At 49.1% G+C, this 18,701-nt stretch overlaps 1 protein-coding gene across 3 annotated transcripts in view; it reads left to right on the top strand.

Annotated features, from left to right (window-relative positions):
- Positions 1-18,701, top strand: part of LOC102120488 (FYVE, RhoGEF and PH domain-containing protein 5) — a 122,869-nt gene that overhangs the window by 82,792 nt on the left and 21,376 nt on the right. For 2 of the 3 annotated variants that reach the window (XR_006696018.3, XM_005571694.4), the window contains exons 6-12: positions 3,073-3,233; positions 3,501-3,657; positions 4,300-4,387; positions 5,906-5,956; positions 6,498-6,556; positions 12,858-12,929; positions 16,309-16,377. Coding sequence is in view for 2 of the 3 variants with exons in the window: in XM_005571694.4 (XP_005571751.3) it covers positions 3,073-3,233; positions 3,501-3,657; positions 4,300-4,387; positions 5,906-5,956; positions 6,498-6,556; positions 12,858-12,929; positions 16,309-16,377 (657 nt within the window). In the remaining variant the exon portion in view is untranslated. The remainder of the gene's footprint in view (positions 1-3,072; positions 3,234-3,500; positions 3,658-4,299; positions 4,388-5,905; positions 5,957-6,497; positions 6,557-12,857; positions 12,930-16,308; positions 16,378-18,701) is intronic. The other variant, XM_045385692.3, reaches the window with a different exon arrangement.

The following is an 18,701-nucleotide window of genomic DNA, read 5'->3' on the forward strand; positions in this document are numbered from 1 at the left end:
GGGACCTTCATACAGTTCTCCATAGTGGCTGTACTATTTCACATTCTCGCTAACAAGGGTTCCCCTTTCTCTGCGTGCTTGCCAACATCTGTTACTGCCTGTCTTTTTGATAAAAGCCATTTTAACAGGGGTGAGGTGATTCCTTGTTGTAGTTTTGGTTTGCATTTCTCTGATGATTGTGATGTTGAGCCTTTTTTCATCTACCTATTGACCATTTGTATGTCTTTTTTAGAGAAATGTCTGTTTAGATCTTTTGCCTATTTTTAAATTGGATTTTTTGGGCTTTTTTGCTATTTGAATTGTGTGAGCTCCTTCTATATTTTGGTTGTTAATCCTTTATCAGATGAATAGGTTGTACGTATTTTCTCTCATTCTGTGGGTTGTCCCTTTACTTTGTTGATTGTTTCCTTTGCTGTGCAGAAACTTTTTAGAGTGATGTAATCCCATTTGTCTATTTTTGCTTTGGTTGCCTGTGCTTTTGAGGTCTTGTGCAGAAAATCTTCACCTAGTCCAATGTTCTAGGATATTTCCCCAATGTTTTCTTCTAGTTGCTTCATAGTTGGAGGTCTTAGATTTAAGTCTTTAATCCATTTTGATTTGGCTTTTGTGTATAGTGATAGATAGAGGTCTAGTTTCATTCTTCTGCATATAGTTATTCAGTTTTCCCAGCACCATTTATGGAAGAGACTGTCCTTTCCCCAGTGTCTGTTCTTGGCACCCTTGTCAAAGATGAGTTGACTGTGATTGTGTGGATTTGTATCTGGGTTCACAGACAACAAGATCTGGTTTCGGGGTTTTTGTTTTGTTTTGTTTTTTGAGACAGGGTATTTCTCTGTCACCCAGGCTGGAGTGCAGTGGTCCAATCAGAGTTTACTGTAGGCTTGACCTCCTGAGCTCAGGTGATCCTCCCAACCTTCCAAGAAGCTGGGACCACAGGCACCTGCCACCCCATCCAGCAAATTTTTGTATTTTTTGTAGAGATGGGGTTTTGCCATACTGCCCAGGCTGATCTCAAACTCCTAGGTGCAAGTGATCCCCCAGCCTTGGCCCTAAGTGCTGATATTAAAGTGCTGATATGAAAGCTGACAAGATCTTATACTCAGAGAAAAGTAAAGACTCCGCCAAGAAACTAATAGAACTGATAAATAAATTCAGCAAAGTTGCAGAATACAAAGTCAGCATACAAAAAATCAGTAGCATTTCCATATACCCAAAGTGAACAATCTGAAAAAGAAATCAAGAAAGCAATCCCATTTATCGTAGCTACAAAGGATATAAAATACCTACGAATCAATTTAAGCAAAGCAATGAAAGATCTATACAAGGAAAACCACAAAACACTGATGAAAGAAATTGAAGAGGACACAGACAAAAATGAGAAGATGTTCCATGCTTATGGATTAGAAGAACTAATATTGCTAAAATGACAATACTACCCAAGGCAATTTATAGATCCAATACAATCCCTATCAAAATACTAATGACATTCTTCACAAAAGTAGAAAAAGTCCCAAGATTTATATGGAACCACAAAAGACCCCCAACAGCCAAAGCAATCCCGAACAAAAAGAACAAAGCTGGAAGCATCACACTACCTGACTTCAAAATTTACTACAAAGTTTTAGTCACCAAATCAGCATAGTACTTGCATTAAAAACAGGATACATGGAACAGACTAGAGAACCCAGATACAACTTTTTTGTTTGTTTGTTTTTTGTTTGTTTGTTTGTTTTTTGAGACGGAGTTTTGCTCTCGTTGCCCAGGCTGGAGTACAATGGCGCAATCTCGGCTCACCGCACCCTCCGCCTCCTGGGTTCAAGCGATTCTCGTGCCTCAGCCTCCCGAATAGCTGGGATTACAGGCATGCGCCACCAGATGGCCCAGCTAATTTGTGTATTTTTAGTAGAGACAGGGTTTCTCCATGTTGGTCAGGCTGGTCTCGAACTCCTGACCTCAGGTGATCTGCCCTCCTCAGCCTCCCAAAGTACTGGGATTATAGGCGTGAGCCACCGCGCCCAGCTCCCAGATATACTTTTTATATTTATTAAATTGAGTTTAGTTTTAGAATTACATTAATCATGACAGATTTTAGAAAATAGAGACAAGAAGATAAACAGTCATTCCTAATTCTGTACTCCTGACAGCCACTGTTTGCATGTCATCCTGTTTTCTTTTAGTTTTCTCCTCTACTCACTTTTTACACAGTTATATCAGGGTGTGGAAACAGCTCTGCACTCCTTATTGATTGCTGAACACTATGATGTGAATATTTCTACATAGCCACCACCTTTATCATTTTTGGTCACCGCTTAATACACCATAGGGTGGATGCCTATAATTTCCTTAGACTTCTTTTTGAAACAGTATAGCACATGAACCTCTTCAAAGATGGATAATGAGAAAGCAAAACCTGCTTCTTTTTTTTTTTTTTTTTTTTTGAGATGGAGTCTCGCTCTGTTGCCCAGGCTGGAATATAGTGGCGTGCTCTCGGCTCACTGCAAGCTCCGCCTCCCGGGTTCACGCCATTCTCCTGCCTCAGCCTCCCGAGTAGCTGGGACTACAGGCACCCGCCACCAGGCCCGGCTAATTTTTTTCGTATTTTTAGTAGAGACAGGGTTTCACCGTGTTAGCCAGGATGGTCTCGATCTTCTGACCTCATGATCCACCCGCCTCGGCCTCCCAAAGTGCTGGGATTACAGGCATGAGCCACCGTGCCTGGCCAGCCTTCTGCTTCTTTAGAGAAGGAATTACCCAATCTCTCACCCATCTTGTAAAAGAAGTGTTCACCAAGTGGCCACAAGGAGAGGAAAGCGAGTGTGTGTTGAGCCCTGCTCTGTGCCAGGCATTGGGTTGGGTGCTCTTTGGGTGTCAGCTCAGGCAACCCTATGGTCGCCAGGTGCATGTGGTCATCTCTGCTTTGTAGGTGAGACTGTTGGGTCTGGAGACACTGGCTTAAGTTCTCACTGCTGTCTTCACGTAGGCCAGGGCTCCAAAGCCCCAGGGGAAATCTGCCAAGGAGGACTTGTGCTCAGTCCTGTCAACCTGTGGGTAACAGGCCTTTTGGCGTTTCAGGATTTCCATGGAGCTGTCATGAGGGCCTTGGATGACATCGACCATGAAGGCAGAGACACATTGGCCCGGGAGGAGCTGAGGCAGGGCCTGAGCGAACTCCCAGCCATCCACGACCTTCACCAAGGCATCCTGGAGGAGCTGGAGGAAAGGCTGTCAAATTGGTGAGCAGTCCCTGGACCCCCAGGCTCCACTTTTGTTGCATTGAGGGAATGGAGACGGATAAAACACCACCATATGAAATGGTATCTCCATTTGATGGATGGGAAAGCCGAACTCAGAAGTATTAAGTCATTTGCTCAAAGTAAAACAACTGTGCAAGGGTTGAGCTGGGATCTGCACGCAGGGATATGACTCCAGGCCCCCGCTTCTAACCCCGCATTGGTTACAAGGCTGAGTTCTCACTGTCCCATCCCCATCCCTGGCTGCAGGGAGAGCCAGCAGAAGGTAGCTGACGTCTTCCTGGCCCGGGAGCAGGGGTTTGATCACCACGCCACTCACATCCTGCAGTTCGACAGGTACCTGGGTCTGCTCAGTGAGAATTGCCTCCATTCTCCCCGGCTGGCAGCTGCTGTCCGTGAATTTGAGGTGGGTTCCCTGGTCCTCTGAGACCCTGCTGTAAGGATGCAGGGGTTGAGGTGGGCGAAGGGCTTAATGCAAATCAATGGGACATCTTGGTAGGTCTGGGGATGGGGAGCAGACAGGGAAGACCTGGCCAGAGGGATGAGAGGATGACCCATCAGGAAGGAGAACCCAGAATCCAGAACATCCGCTGTTGGGCAGCAGATGACAGTGCAGTGAGCACCACCCACAGTAAGGGTCTCGGGTAGTTTTCTTGTCTCAGTTGAAAAGCACCAACCAAGCCAGAGCCCCAGCCATGGAGTGTTCAAGGAAATTCCCAACACTAGCCACGAACTGGGGATCCAGTTTTCCTGGGCAGAAATATGGGGAGCTTTCCTCCATTGCTAACATTAAGAGTAGAGCAGGGACTAGGAGAGGCTTGATACTGAGTGTAGCACCAACTGGGAGCATGATGGAGTGAGCAGTTACAGCAGGCCGGGCTAATCCGGGAGGGCTTCCCGCAGGAGGAGAACCTGGTTTTGGAGATGAGGGAGAAGTTCAGCTGGCTCGGGAAGAGGTGTGGATGGGACAGTGTATGTGGGCTGCTGTGAGCGTGTGTGCTCAGGAGGGGTTTCTGATGAGGTTTTTCCTCCCCTGTCTTGAGAGCAGCAGAGTGTACAAGGAGGCAGCCAGACTGTGAAGCATCGGCTGCTGCGGGTGGTTCAGCGCCTCTTCCAGTACCAAGTGCTCCTCACAGGTAGGCCCCACAGGAGGTCAATGGGGATTGAGGTGGCGGGGCAGGGAAGGCCCCTGAGGAGGGGTGGAGGGGACTGTGGCGACCTCACCTCTGACCATGGCAGGCAGGTGTTGGGGAAGGGTGGCGTCTGCCATCACCTTTCCCTCTAGTTGAGCTTTGAGCTCCCTGAACCACCTCCTGCCACCTTAGAAAGCTCCCTCCAGTGGCCACCCCCCTCGTAAAACACAAAAACCCAATGACACCCCTCCCCAGCTTGCACTTCCTCCCTGCCTCAGCTGGCCATCTCCTCATTTCACTGAAGCCACGCCTGTCAGCAGAGTCCTCCTTGTGGCCACATTAGTGGACATTATCAGCCTTGGACTTGCTGGACCCATGACCACTGCCTGCTTCTCGAGTCCTTTCTTCCCAGGGTTTCTGTGGTATACTGTCTCCCACTTGCCTCCCATCTCTCTGTCCCTTCTCTGTCTGTGCTGGTGGCCTTCCAGCCTCCACTGCCCCGTAAACATCAGAGCTTCTCAGGGCTCAGTCCTGGGTCCCCTTCCCTTCCCTCTCTATGCCTTTTCCCGTATCTCTGCCCACTGGAAACACCCATTCCTCTGTTCTGAGCTCCAGACCCATTTATTCAGCTGCCTCCCAAATGGACAAAGATCCCTGCCCTGGGAAACTGATGTCCTAATGAGAGAGATAGACAGTACATATGTAGGCATGGCTGTGTAATTCCAGGTAGAAACTGGCACTCCTCAAAAATACATTAGGGCCAGGGACTAGAGAATTCATTCTATTTATTGAGCACCTCCTATGCACCATTTCCCACACTGGATGCTGGAGATGCAGCAGTAAATCGAACAGCAAACTCAGTGACACTGTGGAGCTTACACCCTAGACAAGCAAATAAGAAAGACAAAAGATAAGGTATGTTAGGAACTCTTAAGAAGAATAAAGCAAGTTAAGGAGACAGAGGGAACAGGGCAGCTGTGTTAGACTCAGCGATCAGGGAAGACCTCTCTGAGGAGGCGGCATTGGACAGAGATCTCAGTAAAGTGAGGACATGAGCCATATGAAGATCTGAAGAGAGTGCCAGGCAGAGGGAACAGCAAGTACAAAAGGCCCTGGGGTAGGAACAAGCTTGGCATGTTCAAGAAAGCCATCATGGCCAGAATAGAACGAGCGGATGGACAAGCGGTCACTGGGGAGGGGCTGGAGGATGTAGAGCTTCTTGAAGATGGATTCAGCTTGTTGTGTCTGTCTCCAAGGCATGGCCCAGTGCCAGGCAGGTGCTCAGTGGGTATCTGTTGGAGAAGTGAGGGACAAGCAGCTGTGGCAGCAATGCTGCCGGTGGTGCTGGGGGCCTGGTTTCATGCTAGCGTGGTTATCGTGATGGGGCCAGCAGGGGAGAGGGGGTAGATGCCTCACTCTTCTCGAACTTCCAACTCTGGCAAGAGAGGGGGTGGCCACAGCTGTGGGCAGAGGGTGCTGACCTCGCCAGTGGCTGACTCCTGGCTCTTGTCCTGCCAACAGACTATTTAAACAACCTTTGCCCGGACTCCGCCGAGTACGACAACACACAGGGTGAGTCCAGCATGAACACGGAGGGAGGTACTCGAGCCTGCTCTGCCTCCTTGCCCCAAAGCCTGGACCCTGCCCCAATTCCAAGGCCCAGGACATAGTCCCCTCCCCACCAGCTGGCGGGTTCTGTATATGACACGTCTGGGACTGCTGTGAGAGCCCCCAGCTCTTCTGAGATGAGTCCCCCGTCACCTCAGCTGTGGGGACATCCTAGGATGAGAGGACATCCCATTAGAGGGGATGGGGGGTCACCGGAATTTGGTGATTGGGGGGTGGTGCTGAGTCTGAAAAGTTCACTACAGTCTCCCTGTTTCCTCCCAATTCGATGTGGCTGTCCCTGTGTATCACCTGCCAGGGTGGTCCCTATTATATTCAGTTTATAGCCAGGGAAACTGAGACATGCATGACAGTGGTCAAATCGCTGTCAAGGTCACTTCGGCAGTAGTGGCCAAGCTGGGCTTGAGGCCTGTGACCTGACACTGCAGTGGAGAAAATTGATGCCCCTCATGCAATGGCCCAACTCCTGCTCTGTGTCCCTCCCCAGGTGCACTGAGCCTCATCTCCAAAGTCACAGACCGTGCCAACGACAGCATGGAGCAAGGGGTGAGTGCAGCCCGGTGGCCCCCTTCCTCAGACACAGGTTCCAGGCACCTCCCCACCAGCTCTGGCCAGCCTTCCGATGCCCACTTCTAGGGGCTGCAGGCAACCATCTCTCTTGTGGGACTCTGCAGAGAACCGTGGGTTCTGGCTCTGACACTTGATATGTGACCTCAGGCACTGCGTGCCCCTCTCTGCGCCTCCGGTTCACTGTTCAAACAATGAGAATGGCTGCAGACTTGTGGAGACCTGATAAGCAATGCCCCGATTGTGGTCTGAGGCCACCCACATCAGCTCCTGGGGTGCTTGTAAACTCCTAGTTCCTGGGCATACCTTAGATCCTCCCAGTCAGAGCTTCTGCATGTAGGACCTGGAGAGCTGCATTTTTAACAAGCACCCTGGGTAAATGTTAGGACCACAAAAGTTTGAGAATCACTAGTCCACTAGAATACGTGGCTCTAAGCACAGATCTGATTCTGACTGTGTGTGACTCTGTCTGTTAGACACTGGGTTTCTGCCAAAGAGGGCAGAGTTGATCCTGCATCCCAGCTTCATTTACGTGGTCAACAGGGTTACTTGCATCCACATGCTCACTGTCCTGCTAAGCTGCAGGCTTGCCAGCGCTCTGTGTTGAGAATGGTTCCAAGCCTGAGTCCTAGATCACTGGAAAAGAGTTCAGTGACCAGGTAGTCACGTCTTCTGCAGGCACAGAAGGGAAATGATGGCGATGTGTGCCGAGGAGGTGCTATGCTTTGCTGTGACAGAGACACAGGGCATGCGTACAGTGAGTCATCCACAGGCAGAAGAGGAGGGGAAATTGCATTTATTGGACACCTGCTATGTGTCAGACCTTGTGCTGTGTTGGGGACTGGAGATACAAGCCCTGGAGGAAACCTCCGCTTAGTGCAGTAATAAATATGTGGATACAAATGACCATGATAAATGTCATGGGAGAATGCCACAGGGTTCAGAGAAGGGAGGCGGCCCTTCCAGCCGAGGTTGCCAGAAGAGATGATATGGGCCAGGTGTGGTGGCTCACGCCTGTAATCCCAGCACTTTGGGAGGCCGAGGCAGGTGGATCACTTGAGGTCAGGAGTTCAAGACCAGCCTGGTCAACATGATGAAACCCTGTCTCTATTTAAAATACAAAACTTAGCCAGGTGTGGTGGCATGCACCTTTAGTCCCAGCTGTTGGGGAGGCTGAGGCTAGAGAATCGCTTGAACCCAGGAGGCGGAGTTTGCAGTGACCTGAGACCATGGCACTGCACTCTAGCCTGGGCGACAGAGTGAGACTCCATCTAAAAAACAAAAAGATGCTCTGGAGGTGTCCCCGTAGGGAGGATTTGCACATATGCCAGGAAGGCAGAGGGAGAAAAGGGGTGCCAGGAATTGCGGCTGGCCTGGGCAAAGAGATGGAGGTGGGACGGTGCATGCTGGAGTTCAGAGAGCCGCCTGCCATGGCTAGGAGATGGGGACAGGATGGCAAGGTAGCACCAGAGTCCAGGGAGAGAGGTCGGGCTGGCTGGTGAGGGGTGGACTGAGAGTGGAGGCTGAACCAGCTAGGTGTGAATACATAGGCCAGTTTCCGGGCCGTTTTCTGCGTGGGTGAGACATGCCCTTTTAATCTAGTGCTCTCTTCTCTCACTCTGCTCTGAACTGACCTCCCTGCCCCTCCTCATTTTGGCCTCCTGTACATACAGTGAGAGTCCCTCAACACAGCCAAAAAGTAGAGTTGCTATGGGGTCCAGCACCCTGTCGAGGAATAGCAGCAGATGGGCTTCATTCTCCACATTTCCCTTTAGCCGGGGCTGCCTCTGCTTCCAGAGAGAAAAACTAGGTCAGGCAGGCATATGTCTTCCCTCCCACGGGGAGCTCGCACGTGCAGCCCCACCCGGAGGAGGAACCAGAGCAGCACATGGCCAGACGCCCTTCTGGCTTTCTCTGAGGCTGAAGTTGGACGCTGTGCTGGGAAGCAGGGGCCAGCTGTGGACAGCTGCACCAGGTCTGCTCTGGATCACAGGCCCCTAGCCCATGCCTGCTTGGATGCAGGGGGAACTCTGCCTGGGACATTTACTCTTTTGCACTTTGGTGGTTTTAAGCATATTCACATTGTCATGCAGCTGTGACCCCATTCATCTCCAGAACTTCTCCTCTTCCCAGACTGAAACTCTGTCCCCATTAAACTCTGACTCCTCATTCCAGTCCCTGCCCCAGTCCCTGGTAACCACCATTCTGCTTTCTGAAAAGACTTTATTTTTTAAAACAATGTTAAATTTACCGAAAAGATTGAGAAGATAGTACCGAGAGTCCCCATGTGTCCCCCACACAGTGTTCTCTGTTATGAACATCTTATATTAGTATGCTACATCTGTTACATTAATGTACAAATATTGATACAGGATTATTAACTTAAGACCCTAGTTCATTCAGATTTCCTTAGTTTTGCCAGGTGTCTTGTTCTAGGGTCCCATCCAGGATCCCACATGCTGTTTAGTGGCTCTGTTTCTTTAGCCCCCGCTTTACTGCAGTAGTTTCTCATTTTCCTTGCTTTTGATGAGCTTGACAGTTTTCAGGCGTACTGGTCGGGTACATGGCAGGATGCCCTTCTGGTGGAAATGTCTGGTGTTTTTCTCATGATTAGACTGGGTGTATGGTTATTTGGGAAGAGGCTTACAGAGCAAGGTACTTTTCATCCCATCATATGAAGGGCACATACTAGCAACAGGATTTACCACTATCGATGTTGACCTTGTTCACCTGGCTAAAGTCACCTGGTGGCAGGTTTCTCCACTGTGGAGCTGCTCTCTCTCACCCCTGCCTTTTCTATGCCCTTTGGAAGAAAGTCAGTTTGTGCAGCCCATTCTTAGGAGCGGGGGGTTATGCTCCCTCCCCTTGAGGGCACCATATCTACCTAGGTTATGTGGAGTTCTTCTGCCTGGGAGATTTGTCTCTTCTCCCTCATTGGCTAGTGTATCTAGTCATTATATATAAAGAAGTCATTTATATCAGTATATATATGTGTGTGTGTGTATATATATATATACTGATTGTGGACTGTTATAATCCAACACTTCCTTATTTATTTTATTTCCTAAATTGTTTCAGCTTTGGCTGTTGGGTGTGTTTTCAGTTGGTTTCTGTGTCCTTTTCACATGGTGCCATCGATATACATTTCAGAGAGTGTGTGTGTGTGTGTGTGTGTGTGTGCGTGTCTGCGTTTTGAGGACTTCTTTGCTTTCTGGCAGTGCAGGGTGCTCCAGGATCCCGCACCTTGTGTATTTCCTGCCACAGTCTCAGAATCAATCATTTCTCCATGGAGCCCTGGTTGCATTAATTGGATAATAATATTAGAAGCCAAGATACAGGCATTAGGTGCACTCACTGGTAATGTGGTATCATTTCTTTTACACCTCCTTAGCTGACAGCAAAGAAAGCCTTTGCATATGCCCATATCTGTAGATATTTCTGTACATAACCATCTGTATCTGAATATTAAAGTAACCTTGAGTTTTATTTTGTTTTTTGTAGAGATTGAGGTGCCACTATTTTGCCCAGGCTGGTATCAAGCAGTCCTCTTGCCTCAGCCTTCCAAAGTGCTGGGATTATAGGCATGAGCTACCATGACTGACCTTTATTTATTTTTATTTTATTGTATTTTATGTATTTGTTTTTTATTGTGAGTTTTTACCAATGTTTCCCATTCTAATCATGACCATACTAGCCTCCTCCCTTGCCTATCTGTAAATTCTCACTCCAACCGTGAGAAGCCTCATTCCTACCACCCATTAATTTAATTGTTCAGTTTACCTTAATTTGTGAAAGATATTTTTCCTGGGTGTAGAAAGCTGGATGGACAGTTTTTCTTTGCTGCCACTCCACTGTCTTCTGGCATACATCGTTTCTGGTGGAAAGTCTGCTGTGATACTCACGAGTGTCTGTCTGTGTAATGTGTCCCTTTTCTCTGGCTGCCTTTAAGATCTTCTCTTCTGATTTGAGTTTGGGAAGTTTGGCTGTGATGTGTCTGTGTGTGTTTTGTGGGGAATGGGGTGCTCTTTATCCAGTTGTGATTCTTGAGCTTCTTGGATCTGTGGTTTGTTGTCATTCATTAATTTTGGGAAATCCTCTTGGATGCTCTGTTCTTTTTCTCCACTCTATGTGTTTCAGTGTGGATCATCTCCGCTGATCTGTCTTCAAGCTCGTGGAGTCTTTCCTCAACTGTGTTCTGTTTGCTGCTAAACCCGTCAAAGGAATTCTTTGTTTCTCATCCTGATTTTTTACTTTTAAAATTTCCATTGGACTCTCATGTATGGTTTCCATCTCTGCCAGAATCCTCCATCTGCTCACAGCTGCTGTTCAGCTTTCCCACCAGGTCCTGTTACCCACCAGTCAGAGCTGCTTTAGGGTCTGACGGCTCGGACAGCTGTGTTCCTTCTTCACTCTGGTTTGATGCAATGCTTTCTCCTCTTGAAAATGAGTTGGGGTTGGGGAGTTTTTTGCTTGCTTTTTTGTGTTCCTCATAACTTGTTATTGAAGGCCAGGCATTATGAGTAGAAGCACTGTAGAGACTGAGCTAAACCGTATTTACCCCTCAAGGTGGGCAAGCCTCTTTTTGGTCATGGCTGTTCACGGTAGGATACAGGGCAGTCGGGTCAGTCCAGTCAGCACCTGATCGGGGTTTGGGTTTTGCTGCCATGTCATCAACCTTCAGTGACTGCCAGGCTTCATGTTCCTCCAGTGGGGGCTGCTGTGACCTGTGGGGTAGGCCAGAAAGCTTTTCTTTCATTCCTGCTCCATATTCAGCTTTTAGCCCTCCCTGCACCACACGAAGGCCCTCTCCTTATGCTCTTGCCCTTCTCAGAGGCAGGCTACTGCCCCATGTTACTTAGTGCTGGGCTTATGGTGGACACATGCCTCCATCTGAAGCAGGGCCTGTGAGCCAGGCTCTCACAGCATTCCTGCCCCTCCCCTCCATGGCAGATGAGCTCTGTGGCTCTGTGGCTGGCCTTAGACAGGTTTCTGGCCATCCCCCAGCAAGGTATTGGTGCATAATACTGGATCCAAGGGGTTACCACCCCCCTCCTATGGTGCAGCTTTTGCTCTCTTTCCCTGGAGCAGTAGATCTTTTCCTGGACTCTGGGGGTGGGGGGTCTCCCGGCCTCCCACTGGAGCTGAAGCCTTGCATGAGAGAAGGCCTGAGGAAGTGGGCAGGGCTTTGCATGTGGCCCCGCCTTGCCCTGGTCTTTCTTGTGGGCACGTGGCAGAGACTCGTGGATGAGAGCTTGCGATTGAGGACAGGTTCCCTCGGGTCTGCAGCTCCCCATTACTCTAAACTAGCACCAGCCCATACTTGTCCTTTAAGAATTCAGTAACATTTTCGCTGCTTTCTTCTTACCTTCCTTTACACCAGCCACCTCTGCCTCCTGTGTGTCGCCAGAGGTGTGGCAGTTCCTGTATCTCAATCCTCCATGGACAGGCTTGCCGGGCGGAACCTAGTTCACTTGGTTGCCTTGTGACCCCAGCTCTCCCACAGGCTGAAGCAAAGTTATGATTTTGAAGGTTATCTGGCTTTTTCACGCTACAGTGAGAGCAGTGTTCTCTTGTACTTCCTGTATCATAAGTCGAAATGGAACCACAATTACTCATTTTTTACTGCATAGGATTTTATGCCCAAAACCATAGATAATGGAAAGGACTTTTCAGGGCAAATTGTCTACCCACAATGCTCACCTTACAACTTTAGAACCTGCCCTGTGAAAGGTTCAAGGGGCACCTGCCCACAGGGTGGGCGCTTGTTGTATCTAGGATTATAGGGTGCTGTGCAGAATATACAGGGGGCCTGTCATTTTACATTTTGTGGCTAACCCAGTGAGGTACTGACAGGGCACACTTATTTTTCTAACCATGAGGCTCCACAGAGTGTGGACCCAGTTTCCTCCACAGGTTTTATGGGCTACCAGCCAGAAGGGCATGAGTCCAGCCTTGGGTCCGGTGAAGTCCCCATGCTCCAGGCCTCGTGAGGGACATAGGCTTAGAGAGCGTAGGAGCAGTTTTCCAGAGAAACACAGGGATGCTGGACTGCACAGCGAGGCCAGGCAGCTGGTTCCACAGCACACAGAGCCATGGTGGTGGCTCCCTGCAGACCCAGGCTCGGGTCCCAGTCCTGCCTCATACAGGAGGTTGGATTTGGGGCAGGCCTTTCCGGGCTTCATTTTTGTCTGAAACAGAAGCAATGCCATGGCTTACAGAGGAGATAAGACGCCTGGAAGGGGCCCTGACCATCTCCCCCTCACCCCATTCCCACCCACAGGAAAACCTGCAGAAGCTGGTCCACATTGAGCACAGCGTCCGGGGCCAAGGGGATCTCCTCCAGCCAGGAAGGGTGAGTGCCGCCGCCATGGGCAGGGGCAGAGGGTGGCTGGGCGAGGCTCCGATAAGCCCCATTGTTCACTGGGCTGGCCCCAGACAGGCCTGGCTGCAGGTGCTGTCTACCCGTGGAGGGCAGGCAGGCGGGTGGGCGTGGGCTCACTGGATTCTCCTGGCCGGGGCCCTCAGCTACCTTCCCTGGGGTTCTCCACCCCATGTGTTGCCTGCAGAGCAGTTAAAGACTCAGCGCCAGTTTTTTTCGTGTTGCCTGTGGCTCTCCTCACTTCCAAGAAGAGGAAGCACCAAGTATTTTCAGTGCCAAGTTGCTGGGAAAACAGAAAATGATCTCCCAAGAGCAAGCCCCTAGAAAACTTCTTAAAGATAACATTCTTGAAGAGATAAATTCACTCTCTTTAAAGCTTCCAAATGGAAAATGTAAAACTCAGCTTAAAAACAGTAAAAAGTATGTTCATTACTAGTTATGCTCCATAAAGGACAAGAGACAAAGGAATGAAAGTGCATGCTCAGGGGAATTTTCCTCGAGGTTAGCAGATGTCTTATGGGACTGAGACGCTGTCAAGTTACATTTAGTATTTTGGCCAGGATCATGAGTTTGGTAAATTGTTTCTTAAACATCTATTTGTAGCTCCAGAATTAAGGGGACTGTAGCGGCTGTTCCCAGGTCTTTGGCTGTTTTAGACCTTCAGAGGCTCTGTTCTGAATGGACTCCTCATGGGTACAAGCCAAGGAGGGAGTCATGGCTTGGACCACCCAGAATCCTGAAAGAGACAGTCTTGAGCACCATGATCCCAAATGTTGAAATCCCAAAAGATCAAGATCCCAAAAATATAATTCTGGAAAAAATAATTTAGAAAAATATTTAAAAGATATTTATATTTTGAAAAAGGGAATTTATGGGGCCGGGCGCGGTGGCTCACGCCTGTAATCCCAGCACTTTGGGAGGCTGAGGTGGGCGGATCACGAGGTCAGGAGTTCGAGATCGGTCTGGCCAACATAGTGAAACCCCATCTCTACTAAAAATACAAAAAATTAGCCAGGTATGGTGGCCTGTAGTCCCAGCTACTCAGGAGGCTGAGGCAGGAGAATCGCTTAAACCCAGGAGGCAGAGGTTGCAGTGAGCCAAGATCGTGCCATTGCAGTCCAGCCCGGGCATCTCAAAAGAATAAATAAATAAAAAGAAATAATAAATAAAAAGGGAATTTATTTATTTATCTTTTTTTTTTTTTTTTTGAGACTAAGTTTAGCTCTTGTTGCCCAGGCTGGAGTACAGTGGCGTGATCTCAGCTCACCGCAACCTCCGCCTCCCAGGTTCAAGCAATTCTTCTGCCTTAGCCTCCCGAATAGCTGGGATTACAGGCATAAGCCACTGCCACGCCTGGCTAATTTTGTGTTTTTAGTAGAGACGGGGTTTCTCCTTGTTGGTCAGGCTGGTCTCACGCTCCCGACCTCAGGTGATCTGCTCACCTCGGCCTCCCAAAGTGCTGGGATTACAGGCAGGAGTCACCGTGCCCGACGGGAATTTATTTAAGAAACATAAAAACACAACAGAATACTTCATAGGCCACTTTATACAATAAAATAGGCACTAAGAACATACATAATTTTGCAAGCATAAGTGCTGCTGTATGCTAACAATAGTTCCATGGGTGAAACAGTCATAAGCACACAAACCATATTCAGAAAAGAAAGGTCAAATAGGGAAATGTATCAGTGTATGTCACTATGGTTAGTAATTGTATGCACCCAGCCTTATAACTGTGGTCATCTGAAATACCATAACAAATAACCGAAGGCTTTTGATGAGCTCAGTTAAAAATTGTGATGGGTCACCACAGTATATGCAGCCACCCACAGAGCTAAGATCTCAGGAAATGTTATCTTTCACAAATGCAAATGTACAAAAAGGGTATCTCCATTCATTGAGGAAGTTTGTGTTTTTAAGTACATACACAGTACTTACACACAAATTCAACATTGTGATAATGCACTTTTCTTTCTTTCTTTCTTTCTTTCTTTCTTTCTTTCTTTCTTTCTTTCTTTTTTTTTTTTTTTTAGACAGAGTCTTGTTCTGTTGCCCAGGCTGGAGTGCAGTGGCATGATCTAGACTCACTGCAGCCTCTGCCCCCTGGGTTCAAGTAATTCTTCTGCCTCAGCCTCCAGAGTAGCTGGGACTACAGGCACGCACCACCACACCCGCCTTATTTTTGTATTTTTAGTAGAGATGGAGTTTCACCGTATTAGCCAGTCTGGTCTTGAACTCCTGACTTCGTGATCTGCCTGCCTCAGCCTGCCAAAGTGCTGGGATTACAGGCATGAGCCACCGCATCTGGTTGTAATAATGCACTTTTCAGGAAGCCACATTTTTTTTTTTTTTTTTTTGAGACAGAGTCTCACTCTGTCACCCCAGCTGGAGTGCAGTGGCCGGATCTCAGCTCACTGCAAGCTCCGCCTCCCGGGTTCCCGCCATTCTCCTGCCTCAGCCTCCCGAGTAGCTGGGACTACAGGCGCCCGCCACCTCGCCTGGCTAGTTTTTTGTATTTTTTAGTAGAGACGGGGTTTCACCGTATTAGCCAGGATGGTCTCGATCTCCTGACCTCGTGATCCACCCGTCTCGGCCTCCCAAAGTGCTGGGATTACAGGCTTGAGCCACCGCGCCCGGCCCAGGAAGCCACATTTGAAAAAAAAAAAAACATAAAATGAATTAGAACCCCGTAAAAGTCTATATACAGTTTATACCTCCAATATTGGAAATGATGCAGAATGTAATACAGAGCATGGTGAATTGCTTTGCCAGGTTTCCAGGTGTTCCTCAATCCAGTCAGGTTGATGCCTAAAAATTAACCATCACAAGTCCACCCCTTGTCAGCTTGGCCCCCCTCACGCATCTCCTTAAATCATACTTAATTTCCAAACAAAGATAACAACAGGGTAATAATTCCACCTAACATAATGCAGCTCTTCTGTGATTGTGATTTTCAGAATTTTGTGAGTGTTTTGTTTTTTTGAGACAGGGTCTTATTAAGTTGCCCAGGCTGGTCTTGGACTCCTGAGCTCAAGGGATGCTTTCGAGTAGCTGAGGCTACAGACACACGCCATGGCACCCAGGCTGATTTTTGGAATTTTTGATGTTAAGGATTTTAGACTTTTGAGATTTAGACTTCAGGGATTATGACATTCAGGGTGGTGTCTTTCAGGACTACGATCCCAGCCCTGCTCTAGCATATACAGCACCTCTCTTGTGAGCAGGGATTTATCTGCTAGCTGCTCTCGGGTTCTCTGGGAGGCTTTATGATTTAAGTTTCCACCAGGGGCCTTCCCCACACCCTTGTCAGGGGCATCAGCCTGACAGCCCAGTTCTGCTTCTCTCCCCACAGGAGTTTCTGAAGGAAGGGACGCTGATGAAAGTAACAGGGAAAAACAGACGACCCCGGCACCTATTTCTGGTAAGTGCCTGGTCCCCAAGCCCAGCTCAGGAACTGTCAAGTTCTGTGAGGTTTTCTAGGGCCCTTATTCAAGGACAAGTGGAAGAGGGTGAGAGGAGAGTAGAACACAGCAGAAATTTGGGGGTGAGGATCATTCCAGACAGCTGAGAGCTTCACCCTTGGACACCACAGCCTCCTGCTCATTTGTCATTTGCATGATTTGGAGTGGAATGTTAGCAAGATGTAGTTGCCCACATCCCCACTGTAGATATCTGTCAACCACCTTATCTAACGCTCAGAGAACCAAGGTCCAGAAAGGAAAGTCGCTGTAGCCAGGCCTCCCGGGAGGATGGTGGCAGAAGCCCAGGAAGGAGCCAAGGGTTGTGACCCAAGTCCTGCACTTTCTCTACTGTGCAGGAGACAGGACGTGATTTAACATTTTTGCTTATGGACAGCTGGAGTCTTGCATACCAGGGACTGTGCAGGCCTAGGGTGTAGCTGTATCGGCCTTAGTGGCTGTTGAGTGCCCCTGTCCTGAGACCCCCAAGTGGCCATTCCTTTCAAGCTCTCTGCTGGGCACAGTTTTTCTCTTGCTCCTGCACTTCTGCTGTCATTCGTTGTTCCTGTCCGCCATGGCTGCCTCTCCCAGCTTCCTCATACTTCGTTAGAGCACCGTGGCAGTGGGAGAGACAGGCTGTAGTACGAGTCTACAAACTCTCTGTTCCAGGCGTTGACTGAGCACCTCATGTGTGCTGGTGCTGGAAACAAAGAAAGAAAAATCCCAGGTCTTGCCCTCAGCCATCAGAGTCTAATGGGAGGGAGAAGCAAGCAGACAGCCCATTGTAAATGCAGAGTTATGAGCGTGATATGGAGGGAATCTCGGGTGCAAAGAGGACTAAGGAGGGCCGGAGGTAGAGAGAAGAGGAGCCACAGCCACGACAGCGCTGCCGTGTATGGAATATCTGCTGGGTGCGCACGCTGTGCTCAGTGTTTTATATGTTTCCTGAAGAAAATTCTACCCGAGGTCAGCCCTGGAGGAAGGATGGAAGTTTGGCAGGTGCACCAAGGAAGGGCATTTCAGGAGAGGGAAGGGCCTAAGCAAAGGATAGAGGCATGAGGAGTGTGGTGTCTTGGAGGAGCTCTGTGAGCCTCAAGAAGCCTTTGTCTGCAGCCAGACCCTTCTGCTCCTGAGTGGGGTCTTCCCCATGCCCCAAATAGGCCCTGCCCATAGAGGGGCCACTTGAGGGCTGAATTCCAGAGAGAGCTGGTGGCGCTGGTGGAGAAATCCTGAGCCTGTCTAGGAAGTATGTAGCCTGCAGTGCTGGCAGGGTGTGCTGGGCCCGGATGACTGGTGGCCTCAGGCTCTGCATGAGGCACTAGGTGACCCAAGTCCAGAGTGTCCCTTCCTCCCCTCCCTCCTAAGAGCTGTTTCTTTCCTCCCATGAGAACCCCTCACTCTGGCTAGTCGGTGCTGCAGTGAGTGAGATTTAGCTGCAGGCAAGAGGAGAGTGGACCCCCAGGGGGAATTTTGAGAGGGATCTGAGAGCCAAGCAGTGTGTGGTTTAGATTTGGGTTCTCAGAAGGATTTCAAAGCCCCCGCAGATGCTTGAGTCCTTTTCTCTAGGTGTTTTGTTTTGTTTTGTTTTGTTTTTAACCTCTGTTTAAACACCTCTAGTGTTGGGGAACTCACTGCCTGCTGTGACATTCATTCATTCTGCAGCTTATTATCCATCTCCTGTGCGTGCCAGGAACTGTGCTGGTGTGTAGACATGGCCTCTGCCCTGCTGTGCGTCTTGGAGTCCAGTGGTGGAAGACATTTTTTTTCCATGTTAGACAAGTCTCAATTTTAAAAATTCTCGGCTGGGCGCGGTGGCTCATGCCTGTAATCGCAGCACTTTGGGAGGCTGAGGCATGTGGGTCACTAGGTCTGGAGTTCGAGACCAACCTGGCGAACATGGTGAAACCCCATCTCTACTAAAAATACAAAAAATGAGCCAGGCATAGTGGCGGGTGCCTGTAGTCCCAGCTACTCAGGAGGCTGAGGCAGGAGAATGGCTTGAACCTGGGAGGCGGAGGTTGCATTGAGCCCAGATCGCGCCACTGCACTCCAGCCTGGCGACAGAGTGAGACTCCGTCTCAAAAAAAAAAAAAAAAAAAAAGATCAGGTGCAGCGACTCACGCCTGTAGTCCCAGCACTTTGGGAGGCAGAGGTGGGTGGATCACAAGGTTAGGAGATCGAGACCATCCTGGCTAACATGGTGAAACCCCGCTTCTACTAAAAATACAAAAAATTAGCCGGGCGTGGTGGTAGGCACCCGTAGTCCCAGCTACTCAGGAGGCTGAGG

The sequence above is a fragment of the Macaca fascicularis genome, chromosome 2, assembly GCF_037993035.2.
Source record: "Macaca fascicularis isolate 582-1 chromosome 2, T2T-MFA8v1.1".
NCBI classification, from domain to species: Eukaryota; Metazoa; Chordata; class Mammalia; order Primates; family Cercopithecidae; genus Macaca; species Macaca fascicularis.